Below are 16,359 nucleotides of genomic sequence, written 5' to 3' on the forward strand. Positions count from 1 at the left end.
CCTTGCGACATCTTTCGTGTGACGGATCGATCTTTGCTGTGCGGAAGTGCACTGTTCCCATTCGTGCAGAGAATCACGCCGGCTCCATTCACAGGAGGCATCTGCACTGCAGCCCATGGTTAAGGCGGAAACTAAGAGATCTGGGTCGGGCCTGTCAACAATTGCAGAAAATGAGCCCGTGCTTGGTCATCCGATTAAGTCATGTGAACAGTTGATAGCTTACTAGGACTTGCATAACATTGTACGAGATATTGAATAAGCATAGCATGCTAGTGCAATCTTGTTCGTCGTTACCCCGTCAAGGTCCGATCTTAGTTTTCCGGGTTCATGCTTCCCTTCTGCTTAGAAGGGGAGCCCGTGTTCTTTATGTGTTCATCGGAATCCATGAAGAGGGCAAGGACATCTCTCTTTGCAGTTTTCTGGCATTTCCTCCTTTTTCCTAGAAGCCTCGTCCCAATGACACACGTAATCACCTGAAAATCGAGAGGTTCTGAATTCGATCCCTCCACGTCACCATAGTTCTGAGAATTTATATAATAAACTCAGGAAAAGATTTGGGAAGCGGTGGGACTTTTGTAAGTTTGCCTGCATTTACGTATCTCATCCCAATCTACACAGTTCATCTCTATCTGCCTGCTGCCCTCAATAAAACAAACAATCAGTATCCTCGAAAGAGTACTTTGTTCTGTAGAAGACACCGCAGATTCAGGAAGAGTATGAAGTCCGAACTTTCTGGCCTTGCAAGGGCCGAAGATGTCGAACTCCTAGCCAACAAATCCTTCCCCTGTGAGTCCTGACGATAGCTATTTCATGATCCGGTCGATGGGCCAACCGTCAAAGAATTTTGCTGTGACTCGACACGATAATTCGATAGTTTCAGCAGACAGAAGTTGCTAGTTGTGTCCGTGACTAGGATCCGATTTTAGTATGTGGTTTCTAAACCAGTTGATGTTGTCCGACTCAGGCCGCGAGTATAATCTAGAGATCGAACTCTACACAGAAGCGATTCGACTTCATGATGGGAATGCTATTTACTGGGCCAACTGAGCTCTTGCGCGCACGAAGCTGGAGGACTATGTTAATGCCATTAAAGATGCCTCCAAAGCCAATGAACTAGACGGCAAATATTCAAAGGTTCAAAACGATATTCAACCTCAATGGTATCTCGTTAGTCTCCTGTTGCCCGAAAATTTCGTATAATCTTCTGTGGAATCGTCGATGCAGGGTTACTACAGAAGAGGTGAAGCTTATCTTGCCACCAGGAAATTCGAGGAAGCAATCAAGGACTTTCTACAGGTACTTTTGCTCGTCCATCGTATACAGGTTTGTTCGATTCATATATTGCTCACTGTTGTGACTGGGTCTTTTCTATGTGTATTTAGGTGAAGAAACTTTGCCCCCGGAATGCCGATGCTATCAGGAAACTGAGTGAATGTCGAAGGCAATGGGAAAGGTCAGGATCGACAGGGTGATTGCTCTGCTGGAACTTGGAAGGCACTGAGCTCATGGATTCCTGTCTCTGCGTGCAAAAGCGTATAACAGCCCTCGGTAGGTTTGGCCTCGTGCTCGATAGTTTCCAATGTAAAGATAGGATGTAACCAACCCATCGCTCGATAATTTCCGAGGTAAGATGGGATATAATCAGCGGTATCGTTGTTCCAAGCACAGGTCTCTTAGTTGTGTTCACTGTCGAATCGATAACCGTAAGTTGGGTAGGATATTTCTAATGTAAGTTAGACCCGCAGCCCGTCCTTTATGTTATTTTCGATTCAACATCATTCTAACAGTAACAACGCTTGGTATATGAAGGCAAAGACCCAAGCGGGTATGAGCCATGAGAGGCCACGCCTTACTCGACAAGAAGCATGACGCTCCAACAGTCCACTTCAATCATAAGACAACTCTCAGGCTAACTTCCGTTTCTGAAAGCTTAGCATATACAACACAAGAAAAGATGGGAGGCTGTAAACAAAGTGGACATAAGAATGAAAATTTGCCATTTAATTTGGCACTAAAATGATCTGAAATGGAAGTATGATGCAACTTCAAGCATCTAACAATTTGTACACGTCAGAGCGTTGCCGATCTGACTGTTATCTTACATGAGTACAACACTATCAACAACCCACAAATTCAAAACACGTTATTGCAAGTGTAAAATAGAATTAAGCAATATGGTGGAGAGCAGACGAAGAATGCAGAGTACTGGGATCTGCCTGGTCGAGTCGACAGGAGCAGAGATGGTCATGCTTACGAAGCCACAACCACAAACTCCACCATTCGCAAGGAGAAGCTCAATCCCCTTCCCGAGCAAGGCAGCCATAGAAGTCACAGACCTAGAATCTTCTCACTGGTGGTTTGATTTGTTTAGATGTTGAAGCAGAGCCTGTCGCAGGGAAACCACTGGGTCTCATAACACGAGAGGCACTGCACCACAAAAGCAGCAGGTATAAAATGAGGATGAAGTCTGTCAATCATTAGCTGTTAGTACAATGGTACAGTATCATACCAGGTGCTTCTCTGAATGGCGTTTCTCTTCACGGCTGCCATATTCTTGACCTCTTGACTGCGAATCATTGAAAAAAAAAATGGCGTAAAAGCTGAACATTAGTATCAGAGCGAGAGAATAGTCAATGATTTATAGATGCTTATGCAAAGATCAATTAAGACAAGACAGGGCCATCAAAGTGAGGGACACCACTCAACGAAGTAGAAAGCATTGGCTTGCAGAAGATACGAGTTCTGCATCAATACTTACCCGGTTCACTCGTTGGAGTATATCAAGAGAGTTATTATGAGTATAAAGAGAGAAGCTTCCAATCCAAACAAATTTTTTATTAGATGATGTCCAGGATAGTGCACGCACACTAATAGCACTTGGCAGGTGCCACATGCCTGCACTATCACCTGCGGATAGATGTGCGGAAATGGTCCCTCAGAACCGAAGAAGAAAGATTTGAGAAGAAGTCTCAGACTTGCAAGAGAAAAGTACCTCTTAAGGAACTCTATCTTCGCCTTCTTCATCAAATTGCCTTTCAAATTGCCAACGTTGTATCCAGGTCCATTGCCTAATAAAGACACAATTTTATAACAGTAAGGTAGAAATCGTTGGTGTATTGCTAACTCGAATTTTACAATATAGAAGGATAAATACCCCAGCTTCTCTTATTGCTTGAAGGGGGCACCTTACTGCAAAGCTGAACTTGCCGACTTTGTTTTCCTGAAGAATTAGACAAATGATACAACTTTTACAATGTCATATAACGTGTATCACCATAGTCTGCATGCAAAATTATCCGATCTACAGTTTCATGAGTGATGAAAATAATGCCCAGAATAACAAGCAAATAATAAAAGAAAGAGCATCATAATAAAGAAAAAAAGGCATATCACGAGTCCCACACGCATGAACACTGCAAAAGAGGTATGCATGTACTGGATGGAATTGCAAAGTCTATATTAAGGCATGGAATAAGGACAGATGAAAACACATAAAAAGTCTATCACAAAATTCGTAGCAATAGACAGGAAACTTTAACATATCATCCTCTTAATTAGACTCACATGTAGCTTAAGCACAGGAATAGATCATTTATATTTTAGAACAAAAGTAATGCATCACTTAAAAGCTGCTTCTGTTGTATCCCCCAAAACATTGTGTCTGGGAGTTTTTTATGGAGGGAGAGGAGAGAGAAGGAGTGTAGAGGAGAGGAGAAGAGAGAAGAGGGAATGGAGGGAAATGAACTCCCTTGTTTGAGAGTAATTAGTTAGGAAGATGAGAGAAGAGAAGTGAAAGGAGAAAAAAAAATTTATAAAAGTTCCAAAAAGAAAAAGATTATAAAAGTTTTAGAAAAACTATTATAAAGAAAGTTGTGCAGAGCAGGGAACAGAAAATACATAAGTTCCTTCAAATTCCTCCAATTTGGAGGCCTAAGAGATTCTTAACAATGGAGGGAAATGAAGGGAGAGTGTTTCCCTCCAAATCCCTCCTTCTCCCTTCCCTTTCCCTCAAATAAATCTCCCAAACAAGGGAAACACTCTCCCTCCAAATCCTCTCCCTTCCTCTCCCTCCAAATTCAACTCCCAAAAACACCCTAAATGCAAGAAACAGTTTCAGATCCTGGGGTGAAAAAGACTTGTCTTTTGTTCTCGAAATTTGTTGGATTCAATACGGCCATCCAAAGAATATAAGGACCTAAAGAGCGAAACATCAGATTCGGCAAAAGTAGTGACTGCACCTAAGAGCACCTTCTACAGATGTGAACACAGGTTGGTTCCTTAAAACTGATTCACAAACAGACAGAAGCATCCCAAGGATTGATTGTCTCAGCCATAAAAAAGTTTGAACAATAAAAGTCACTGCAAGAAAGAACAAGAAAGAACAAGGATGATTTTTGAGACGGCATACGAGCATCTTCTTTCTTGTAAAGTTGCCTGATTCGATCAAGCGATTTGTTTTGAGCTTCCTCAACATCCTTTAATTTGGCCTGCACACAGACCATCTCGTGTCAATAGAGTAGCCTCATTCCACGCTCAGGTGTAATCAACCATTTAAATAATCTCTGATTCAATACATAAAAAAAACAAATTTTCCAATCTCATGTGACATCACTATCAGCTCAGGGTCTCAGAAACAAAACCAGCATGTAGGATAAGGAGATCGTATTAAAAGAGATAAGTTCGACACTTCACCTCATATAATTTCATCCACCTGAATGACACGTTCTTCTGCTTCATCCTCCTAAGAACGAGATTAGTGTTCTCGGGACCAAACTGTTTCTCGTAAAATTTCTTCCATAACTTATCAGTAACCGGACTCAAATCTCTTCCCTACAAACACGTGCAAAGCAAGAAAGCAGTCTTAGCAGCCTGAGTAACGATAGCGAGACGCCATCAACCATAAAAAAGGAAAAAGGACATCTTTGACATTGACGAGTGATCACTTACTTTCGTACTCTCCTCTATGTGCATCAATTGATCAACTGTACAGTGAGGCAAAATTTGCTCCAGGAGACCAATATCTGTCTCGCCCACATCTCCGAGATATCTCACGTTGTCGATAGCCGTCTGTATGCACAAGTCAACCAACGAAGGCACTTTCTTCTTCAATTGCATAGCTAAAACTTCAGACTTCTCCCCTGCAGTCTTCTCCCCAGAATCACCCCCATCAGTCAAAGGCATGAAGACACAATCAGCTCAAGGACAAAAGAAGCTATTCACTTCAACGCACGCACTATGCAGCAAGCTACTTCCTAATTTATAGCAGACGGTATGGCCATATAAGGGATGAATGATCAGATTCGAAATTTAGAACAGATTAGAATCCAATTGCTCGAATTTCAATATGATCGATCGAATTATCTTTATCCGCAGGATATGGGATCCAATGATTGAGGTAAATATTGTAGATATCCGATCGGATCGTGAGGACGAATAAAGGCTTAGGGAGCTTACCAACTACCAAGGAGCCGGAGACGGCCGGAGGGAGAAGCGCCGGCGGGAGGACGAGGAAGGGAGCAGCGAGCAGTGTTGATCGTGCCAGGGATCCAACGATCAATTGCCGCCTACTCCCACCAGCCAATACGGTGGGGTCCACACGCACTAATCCAGATTTCCGAAAATGCCCTTTCTTTCGGCCTTGCTGCGGCCCACATAACCTTTACCATCTCCCCTCTCATTCATAAAATTTTTTTATAAAATAATTTGAATTCGGTCAATCTTCAATTAAATCGAATTATATTAATGAAACATACTGTTCAAATATTAAAATTAATTGAAAAACGTTGCTTTAGTTCTAATAAAATAATTTAATTTATATTAAATATAGATCTTATGTAACTTTTTCTTTTTTGGTATCTTCACTTCGGGAATTACAATCGAAATTTCATTCATGGTTTTCCCTTTTCTGTCCACCAATTTTTTCATTTTTCCCTATTGGATTGATAATAAGCTCAAATCAGCTTCCTCACCATATATCATGGTGAATAGTGTTGATCTTTACGTGCAACATCAACGAAGGCGCGACTAAATATCATTTATCTTTTGAGGATACAAAAAGAACGGCAATGGCCGATCGATACCTCCGGAGACATAGAAAATCAAAGTTTAACATAAGCAAACTCAAGACCGACCTACGATCTAATAATCCTCGCAGCTAAATCCCAAACTTCATAAGCTATATTCAGACTTGAGCATCCCTAGCAACTCCACGCCATTGGGATATTTTTCGAGCTAGCATGCGACTTCATCGGCTAAAGTGGAGGTACGAATCTGTGACCTTGCAACGTCTGCTCAAATATATGGCCCACCTTCAGCAGTTTCTCCTGCAGGGGGAGACGTTTGGTTGTAATTTGTATGATCATTCTTCTTGAACATTTCTTTAGACAGAAAGGAGCAGAGACCATGAATCTATCTGTTTTCTGATGATTTCAGATTAACAGAAGAGGAGCTAATGTTACCTCGTCAAATGCCGCGCCAATCATTTGAAGACCAACAGGAAGGCCAGCAGGCCCACCTTCAACAAATCCACAAGGCAATACCAGTGCAGGTAATCCCGCCAAATTGACATTCACCTATTCCATAAAAATATCGTGTAAACGATAAGAATTATCCAACCAAGTCTATGGCTGGCGAGAAACATTGGATAGCATTACTTCGATTAAATTGATTGAAGGGTAAAACAGAATATCAAGCATTGTGAACAGCACCTTGTTCACAGTCTAAGTTGAAATAACCAGAGGTGAAAGGAAAAATGCTTACGGTCATGATGTCCCCAGCATACATAGCCAATGGATCATTCTTCTTTTCACCTAAAAAGATCACAAGTTGTGCAATTAGACGACTGTAAGATGAGAAGTTAAGAAGGAGGGAGTTAAAACGAAAGGGTGCAGAATGCAATAGATCACAAAAGTAGCCAACCAATTTTATAAGCAGCAGATGGAGCAGCTGGCGAAATCAAGATATCATTCTCATCTAATGCCGCCTTAAAGCTTTTCCTAATGACTGTTCTTACCTGAAAGACAACATAAGCTTTGTATTTGTGATTCATAATGCAAATGGACACATTTGATATTTTCCAGCAGTATGAGTGAGCACACAAAACACTAACATGGGAGCTTGCCCGGTTATATGTAGCATAAAAAAAAATTACCTGCTGGGCACGCTTGTAGTATGCGTTGTAATAGCCAGCTGAAAGGGCATATGTTCCCATCAAAATCCTCATCTTGACCTGTAATTTAAAAGGTCGAACCAGGGGCCAAAAATTGTATCAGACTTTTATCTATAGATTTGAGCAGCTTTTTGGTAGAAGCACCTTTACCCTTACTAGCTTAAAAGGATTAAATTTGCATCCACAAAATTCTCAATTATTAACAAAATGGTTCCTGAGATCTCGTGTACCTCGGCACCAAATCCTCTGGCTCGGGAATCCCCATATAGAGAGTTCAGCTCCTCGGCAGCAGCTTGGCTCCCGTACCTGAACATCAACGTCCCCATTCACAAAACAACTATAACAATGCTTCCACATAGACACATACATATGTACACCAGTGAATTTATCCCCACTCAGCGAGTCCTTTCTTCTGTCATTAACTTTCGGTACCAGTCCTATGTTTTGTCTGTGTGGAAAAGGGATGTACAGGCAATAGACTGAAAAATGTGGATACGTGAATCGTGCTATTCTGTACCTAACTCCATCGTAGCGTGACAAGTTAGAAGATGATTCAGATGATGCCAGGATATAATAGGCAGGCAAGCCAAGTGAGAACGATGGCAGTGAGACCTGCACGTGCAAAAATAGGAGCCTTAGGAAATCATATCTTCTTAAAATGAATGTAAAGATCGAAACTAGACTCCACTGCAAAGAACATCAGAGAACTATGAAGTGACCTCTTTCACAGTGCACCCTAGTTCTTCCAGGTGTGAAGCCGCACGCTGTACCGTAGACGTTACCCCGTGGTCAACACCACTGTCGAGAGTCTCACGGATAAGACCGACTCGTAAGCCTTGCAAAGGTTTAGCTCCAAATGCATCGGCAGGAGGGAAGTGAGCAGTAAAATCAGGAGCCCCCTGTAAAACAATGTCCCCGTTTCATTAATGCAAAATATAGAAAATGCCCATATACCAAACCGGCACAAATTTCATAATCCCTGATCTAATTCTTAGCCACCACTGCAAATGAGAATATTACGATGAAAGAACCATTACTCTGTCACTGCTCGTTGCGTCTAGCCTATCATGACCGGAGATGGCACCGAGAAGGATCCCAGCATCCGCAACTGATGACCCGAAGCACCCGATCACATCGAGCGACGAAGCATAAGCCATAAGTCCATACCTTGAGACACGTCCATAGGTTGGTTTTAATCCGACAACACCGCAAAATGAAGCGGGCTGTCTTACGCTGCCACCTGTATCGCTCCCAAGAGACACGGCACACTGCCTCGCAGAGACAGCTGCAGCCGATCCTCCCGAAGAACCTCCGGGCACCCGAGAAATGTCCCAGGGGTTCGAAGTCACCTAATGAATGAACAGAGGCATCACCTGAGTAAACCAACTCGAGTCACCGGCAGAGTAAAGGAAGAGACTTTAACAATCGGTGCTTGCATTGGTGAAAGTTCAAACCTTGTAGGCAGATCCTTCAGTGGTGCTTCCCATCCCAAACTCATCCAAATTGGTCTTCCCCACGACAATCCCTCCCAATGCCTTCACTCTCTTCACCGCGGTTGCATCGAAGGGCGGCCGGTAATTCTCCAGAATACGGGACCCGCCAGTGGATGGCATGTCGGCCGTGCAAATGTTGTCCTTGACGCCAACGAGTACGCCGGCCAAGGGGCCGATGTCCTCGTTCCGGCTGAGCTTGTCGTCGATCTCCTGGGCTTCACGGAGGACGGAGTCGGAGACATGGAGGAAGGAGTTGAGGTGGGGCTCGACGAGGCGGAGGCGGGAGAGGTAGGACTCGGCGACCTGGGTGGCGGTGAGCTCGCGGGAAAGGAGGGAGTGGCGGATGGAGAGGATCTGGGAGGAAGAGGAGGAGGAGGAGGAGGAGGGGGAGGGGGAAGTGGAGGGCGGGGACTGGTCGGTGAGGGCGGAGGTGGTGGCGGAGCGGTGGGAGGAGGAAAGGGCTTGGAGAGGGCGGAGGGGGAGAGGGAAGCGGGAGAGAGAGCGGGGGAATTGGATTGTGGATAGCATCCTCTCTCAATCTACGGTTAGAGAGAGAAGCAGAGTTGGAGGAAGCTCATCTCTCTCCGTCTGAGGACTGACCAGAGAGGTTCAGTCTCCCGGTCAGGATAGAGCTGTAGGAGCCATGCTCATGCGCCCGGTGCATGTGCTCCAGTATAGACCCGTGGGCCCCACAAATTAGATAACCAGAATAGGGTACTTCCCCTCGAAATCACGCATCCGGTAGCAGAGAGTTGCATTTGCAAGGGCAGAGAAATATGATATTAGCTTTTCATCTCGAACGGGAAGTAGTAGAATGCGCTTCTAACTGGCGAGCTATAAAACAAACATCTTGAACACGGCAGTACATGTTATCGGCATTCATTGAAACCAAATTAATATACAGACTCCAAGAAAATGATCAACTTTATAACACCGAGTATCAACCAAATCTATCTCTACGAAGTAATTTGTGACAGTGACGGCAATCTCTATGATCACTGGAAGAGGTCGTCTTGGTTCTCTAGATCCCATATCACCACTTTACCATCAAGCCCTGCACAAATGGGTGAACAAAATAAAAAATCCGATTATCAGAAAGTTATCTATTTAGTACTATCGAGGAAATGAGATTGAGGGAAGGCTTTGGGAACCTGAAGTGCTGAAGCGTCTCACCATCGAAACTCCTGGCTCCTTTAACGGCAGGATGCAGCTGGAGTACCATAAGAAATAAATTACAAGAACAGGTTTGTGCAATAAAGGTGTGAAATCTTCAACAAAACTCGCAGTTTCAAAATATGGCAAATTCACAATTCTAGAAACAGATTCTGGCTAAAGACGTGTATGGATTTATGATCCCATGTGGAGTTGTAGAGATTTACTTAATGCAGTTCTGGTGAATGCCCCCTCGCTGTCTCGAATTTTCTGTTCCATCATTGTTCACTCCATACTTAGACTGGCTATAGAATTTCCCAAAAGCTTCAGAAAACTTCAAACAGCAGGAAGGCAACATTGTGAGATCATTATTCAGTACATGAAACACGAAATATGGGAAGGCTAACATACTGTTCTTTTTCCTTTGTACTACGGCAGTAACTAGAGGAAGGCAGAGAGTTTAATGAATGCCTCATTTTAGGATGATGAGTACAAAATTTCGTAGTAGATCAAACTTTATCAGATAGTACCTGTGAACCATACTTTGGAGCAGATGATGGTGTCTTTGTCTCCCCAATGAATCTGACAAAGCTCCTACAAATGCACAGAAGTTGTGTGTCACATCTAAAAAGATGTCAGTGAGGTTCACCATGAATCCTTTTGTACCTACTAGAGATTTATGAGCACCATCTGTTTTCGTCTGAATTAAGATTGAAATTTCACAGTATTATGACTATGAAAGTGAATTACTCCATACACCAAACGTTTTCACTACTTATCAGTAAAAAGATTCACGTAACGTCAAAGACAACTTAAAATTGTCAAATGCATGTCTTTGTGGAAAACTAATCAGCTTGCATGAACTTTACAGTTTCTATCAAATAATCGACAGCAATTTTGCAGTTTTCACTGGGGAATATTTTACTAAGGATCCACTTGCTGTTCCAACTGGAGGATAAGGGGGAAGGTTTGAAAGGAAAGGTGGGACAAAGTCGGCTCTGAATTTAATTACTAATATGAAACAGGTGGCAAACGACATACCATATGCCACTCTCATCCGCTGCAAATACCATTGGGATGCAGTCAAATCCCACACCTATAACAACTTTCTCTGAGACAAACAAGACCTGAGAAATGAGGAGCATATAGCAAAACATTCAGAATTTGAAGTTCACACCAGTAAATTTAGAATGATAACCATAGTGTGGAAAAAACAACAAGAATGGATGCTGACCCACATCACGGAGAGGCAAATCACGGAATGCAACATTTTGTGCCAAAGGTGAAGGACCAACGTCATCAACAAAATATATCATAGAGTTATGACCTGTACAGTTTAGCAAGGGCAGGGAAAACAAAGCATCCCAATCAGCTTCCAGGGATAGAGGCAGTAATTAGATTACAGAGAAAATCTGATAAATGTTGAGAAACAAAAGAAGGGAAACAAATCTCTGTGCACGGCAAAAGAACAGCAAAACAAGTTTTCAATTCCATAACAGCTGAAAAAAGTCCAGGACATTGAATTTACTCACAGTAAATATCTTATAAAGAGGAAAGGCAACATTGCTGACCTACATAAGCTAACGTATTGCCACTCGGTGACCACTTCACTCCAAATGCCCATGAATACGAAAGGTCAAGCTGAAGAATTTGCTGTTTTAACATAATGGCCAAAATAATGTTAAAAAAATTTGTGCATCTTCAGCCTGATAAAATTTTTAGCTAAAATGAATGCATAATTAGTAGTTCATGAAGGAAGAATGTATAGGTCACAATGCAAGAGCAATCACATCAGTTTCTTCAAAACTCTTGGTGCAGGAAACTTTTGCAATTTCTTTACTACTCATTTATGGGAATGTCAACTCTGAGTTTAAAGCATGACACTTCCAATCCCCAAACTGCCATCTTACTGCAACAGCTTATTACTGATATGTCATTTGGTAATTCAACTATTGCCGGTACATTTCCTTCTCAATATCCACAATAGTACATACCCTGAGTGGTAAATAATGGAAATGCATTGCATCTTTCCATAGTCATCCATATATAACTTTAAGTTGACAATGCAACAACACTGACATAATTGAGTAAACTGATTTCATCAAAAGGATAATGAAAGTTCACATACTTTCCCACCCCCCACGGCCGCCCCCCCCCCCCCCCCCCCCCCCCCTTTTTTGATGGGTTTGCTTATGTAAACTAGTATCATATGCGCCCAACTTTAGCAGAGCACTATCCTAGGAGAAAGTTATATAGTGGCACTACAATAAAGATGAGCACACGCCAAATCTTTCAATGGATGGGAGTGACATGTATCAAGTCATCTTGCTTGTAATTTAATGCTGTGATTTAAATATTAAGGCTTCAAGAAGCACAGAGGATCAACACAAAAAGAAAAATCAAGAGACTTTCATATCTGCTTCAAAGATTTCAAATGCTTCTTCTCAACATTAATTTTATGCACGGTGACATCAAAATATCTAGAAGGAGAACACAATATCACCTCTCCAAATTTTGTGTCCGAAGAAGAACTTGTTTTTGAATCCCTGGGCCATTGACATTGACAAACATAAATAATTTCAACACTTGAAGAATATATTTCAATTAACAAATATTTTTCACCAGGTATAAGTACTGTTTAGTACTTAGTGGACGGTATACCTTGTATCAACACCTTTGATAAAAGTGGAAAACACTCGACATTTCCCATCTGTAGATGTTGTTGCAAGGAGAATCTACAGTTAGAGCAGAAACATCCATTTCAGACTGGCTGCTTAGCAGGTAATGTGGAGATCCCTATGAAGGGGCAAAATCCCAAACTAGAAGTGCTTAGATGATTAAGATCATGCATGGAGTCATAAGATACAACAGTAACATGGCAACCACAAGAGCTCACAACTGCAGCTTAGGATCATATATGGAGCAACGAGATAAAACGAAGCAAACTTAACAAAAGCATGTGATTCACTCATGTGGAGCTAATCAAGTGTCAAAATATGTTACTCCCTTACAGATTTATTCTTACAAAGGAGAAGAAGAAGATATTAGGACACTTACGATGCATCTAAACTCAATCCGTTCTCATTATATTCAACTGCAACCAATAAGAAGAGAAACTCACATTGTTTGGATGCCAAGCAACACTTGTTACAGAAGAATTATGCCGTTTCCTGACGAGTTTGCTGACCCACCTGAAGAAAGCCCACAGAAACTGCTAATTTAGAAGGAGAGCCAAATTCTGTTCTCAATGAAGAAAGACAAAAGAAAATCAGAAATCGTGGAAAATATGATGTGAATACTAAAATTCTAACCAGTTTGATATGGTCTGAAGCCGTATTGTTAGCATTTTAGCATTATTATCATCAATGGAGCTCGTATGTGTAATTTAACTATTCAGCAGTCACTAAATCCAAGTCAATTGCTCGATTCATCCTAAATGCTTTCCAAATAATTGCAAGATTTTGCAAATAAAACAGAATCAATGCATTGAGGTATGATAATTAAATAAGCATAATCACACAAATATAAGGTAAGAAGGTTCAAGTGAACGACCAATTATTCTCTTGCTCATAGTAGCATATACAGACAGTCTTTGCTCCACTACCAACAGCAAATTTGTTTTCTGCAGATGAAGGAAATCATCAGGCATAACCATATGATATGTAAGAAAACAAGCTTCAGTTCCCCCTCTAAGAAAAAAAGGGCTGTAATATTAGAATTTTAATGCATGGAAATATACTTATCATCTGGATCTTTACAGTTAGGACTCGAGTCGAGAACATAAATCTATAAACAACACTTCTGGTACAACTCCTTATGAGAACACATTGCATGCACTCTTGTTGTGTATGTGCGTCTTTGATGTTGTTAATTTTGGTAGATGGATGAGACGGACTGACTAAGACCTAACTCTAGGAAAGTACACCCTCTTTTTGCCAGGCCAATCCTTTTTCTTTTCTGTTGCAAAACATGGCAATGCCTAGTTTTCATTGACCATGTATAGAGTTATTCAATGATTTGTGAACCAGAAAACTAGCACCAATGATTACCATGATGGGATCGCATCTCATTAGGCTATATAGTACCTTGAGGACTCCATTGGGCACAAAGTGCTGCGCGGTTCAGCCTAAGGATGACAAGGGTAGGTACCCAATCTGAACCTTCAAGATTCCAAACATACCTAAGAAAGAGTTACCAAAGGTTTAGCAAACATTTACACTGAGGAGAGGGGAGAAGAGACAAATTAGTGGCATCACATGCACTTCATGACTTCAAATATACATAACAAACTGTACAAGCATATGAAATCAAATTATACTCACGAATTCCTGTCATGGGATACTGTCACGATTTTGTTTGATGTAGAACTCCAATCTATTCCGGATACAATTTGGTCATGCTGTGAAACAAAGGGGAGTGTTAATTGAAAGCAAACTTGACATGAAGGAGTATTAGGAATTAGAAGAGAAGTTGACATGAATCTTTCTTTTCATCAACATAATTTAACTCTGTATGTCTAGCCCATCCTATTACACAAAACTTAAGGTCTTAATAACAAGCCACAAACTGATTGCAACTTTAAAAAAAGAAATTGTCAAACACTGTGATTTCCCCTTGTGGATAAAGGCGGTTTTCTGAAAATATGGTGAAGGCGGTCTTCCCACGATGGTCACATTAGAAGAACAATTGCAAAGGAGTTGCCCAATTTGAGAGATTGCTTGGAGACAGAGGTCAGAGGAATTGGATTTGAAGGAAAGAAGATAGAAACAAAGCATATTTTGCCATTTTTCTTGTGACACTCGAAGCTTTAATTTTCAGATGATGATTGTAATTGAAGGCAATTTGATCAAGGACCTCAATATGATGAAGGAGCAGAAGTATGGTCTGTATAATGGTAAATCACACGACCAATGATTCTAACGCAAATCTTAAATCCATAGTTAGAAGATTCAAATAATTTCTAAGGTCTAATATTAAGTAATGACATAATTACCTTTTGAAGAACATGGACTCTCTCCCATTTGTCCTCGGACATTCTATAGATATGAACTTCACTATTGTTGGGGCACAAAGCAATCACTGCAAGGACATAACAATGGTTAGCACAAGGCTCAGATTAACTATAATGCATGAAATAAACTCCTAAGCCATCCCTGCGACTCCATTAGCAGAACGTATGGTGAATGTTAACCTCAATCGTCTATATCAAATGCAATTAGCAGACAACGTGATCCATCAATAGCCTCAATTCCCAAATCATCTGTATAAATTTAACATTCATAAATGTCATCTGAAGGATCAGATAACAAGTCAGATAACGATGTGATGATGGCACACACTCGCAAAATGTCGCACAAGTTTCTTACTAAGCTTAGATCAGCCGATGAACAATCAGCTGACTATTCTACCTAAACAGATCATCAGAGGCAGAAGATTCAGTGCATAAGATTCAACCACATCTCATGTTGGTTCTTAAGCAAAATTCAAGCAGTGCTAGACAGTTCATAGAGGAGCGGAGAACCAGACAACGAAGGGAAACAAGGTGAACAGCAGGATTACTGGAGTGATCGGGACTCCAAGCGTGGCAGGTGATGCACTGAGCGAACTGATGAACTGCAACCGCCGACATCTCGCCGTCGTAAAATTCGTCGACTCTGAGCTTCCAACAGCGATCTGCAATGGCTCTTCTGTTTCTGAGGAGCCACTGCACGAACTAAACTTCGCAGGGGGGATCGCTTACGAGCTGAGATAACAATGGCGAAATGCAGATAGATCCGTACAGATGCAGAAGGGATCGAAACAATGGTTTCGTCGGTCGGACCATATAAGAAGAAGAAGAAGTAGAAGAAGAAGAGCTGAGACTGTATATTTGTTCTGCCTTGGCCAGATGGGGAAGACCGAAGACGATACGCTACCCAACGCTGACGGCGAGATAGTTTCAACATTTGCAGTTCTCGACGGTTGATATGATCTTTGTTTCCATTTTCACCCCTGAGGTGGAAACGGGGGTAACGCCGCGTGATCTCTGTTCCTCTGGCCCGATATAATTTGGGCCGGGCCACAAACTGATTTCGGACTCATTTCGGTTTTTAAGTTCGTCCCCAGTTGGATTCGGTTATTTTTAATTAGAATATTTCTTAATACATGATTTATTATTATGAATTCTATGTTGATTTAGAATAATCTTTTGTGTTTGTATAATTTAATATACTGCCCAATAATAATAATAATACTTGCTAAACGAATTTCTTTATAATCAATGGGATACATATAAGTACTGCGTAATCTTCTTCCTATTTGTAATGTTTTCAGTCAAATAGAGATGATTGATTTCATTCCTTTCCATTCATAAAAAAATGGTGCAAGGATGTTCTCGGTTAGGGCGAGATCAAATTTTTATTGTAATTCTCATTTTAGTGTGTGTGTATATATATATATATATCTTGTATTTTAATAATATAATAAAGTAATAATAAGATATTTTTAAGTTATTTTATTGATAAAACATTGAAAATTATCACAACTAACATGACAAAATAATATATC

At 41.2% G+C, this 16,359-nt stretch overlaps 3 protein-coding genes across 3 annotated transcripts; all 3 read right to left on the reverse strand.

The window, feature by feature from the left end:
* Positions 1-1,974: 1,974 nt before the first annotated feature.
* On the reverse strand, positions 1,975-5,659 carry LOC116194005 (transcription elongation factor B polypeptide 3; the record flags this gene model as incomplete). The annotated part of the gene is made up of 8 exons (XM_031522743.1): positions 1,975-2,427; positions 2,510-2,566; positions 2,993-3,068; positions 3,155-3,220; positions 4,409-4,487; positions 4,693-4,830; positions 4,948-5,138; positions 5,455-5,659. Coding segments are annotated over 8 exons (903 nt in total), but the record flags the coding sequence as incomplete, so codon positions are not given.
* A 350-nt stretch (positions 5,660-6,009) lies between these two features.
* LOC116194587 (glutamyl-tRNA(Gln) amidotransferase subunit A, chloroplastic/mitochondrial) lies at positions 6,010-9,217 on the reverse strand. Its single transcript, XM_031523438.1, has 10 exons — positions 8,623-9,217; positions 8,206-8,517; positions 7,888-8,067; positions 7,686-7,780; positions 7,399-7,474; positions 7,151-7,228; positions 6,919-7,012; positions 6,760-6,809; positions 6,459-6,572; positions 6,010-6,323 (listed from the first exon to the last, which is right to left on the reverse strand). Exons 1-10 carry the CDS (start codon positions 9,187-9,189, stop codon positions 6,252-6,254), a joined length of 1,638 nt encoding a protein of 545 aa, XP_031379298.1. The 5' UTR covers positions 9,190-9,217; the 3' UTR covers positions 6,010-6,251.
* A 251-nt stretch (positions 9,218-9,468) lies between these two features.
* LOC116194588 (actin-related protein 2/3 complex subunit 1A-like) lies at positions 9,469-15,735 on the reverse strand. The gene is made up of 15 exons (XM_031523439.1): positions 15,373-15,735; positions 14,807-14,892; positions 14,136-14,212; positions 13,899-13,993; positions 13,366-13,435; positions 12,935-13,004; positions 12,475-12,548; positions 12,317-12,359; positions 11,385-11,466; positions 11,052-11,140; positions 10,855-10,940; positions 10,344-10,407; positions 10,041-10,147; positions 9,813-9,871; positions 9,469-9,715 (listed from the first exon to the last, which is right to left on the reverse strand). Exons 1-15 carry the CDS (start codon positions 15,440-15,442, stop codon positions 9,657-9,659), a joined length of 1,131 nt encoding a protein of 376 aa, XP_031379299.1. The 5' UTR covers positions 15,443-15,735; the 3' UTR covers positions 9,469-9,656.
* Positions 15,736-16,359: the final 624 nt, after the last annotated feature.

This window comes from Punica granatum, chromosome 2, assembly GCF_007655135.1.
Source record: "Punica granatum isolate Tunisia-2019 chromosome 2, ASM765513v2, whole genome shotgun sequence".
Classification (NCBI taxonomy): domain Eukaryota; kingdom Viridiplantae; phylum Streptophyta; class Magnoliopsida; order Myrtales; family Lythraceae; genus Punica; species Punica granatum.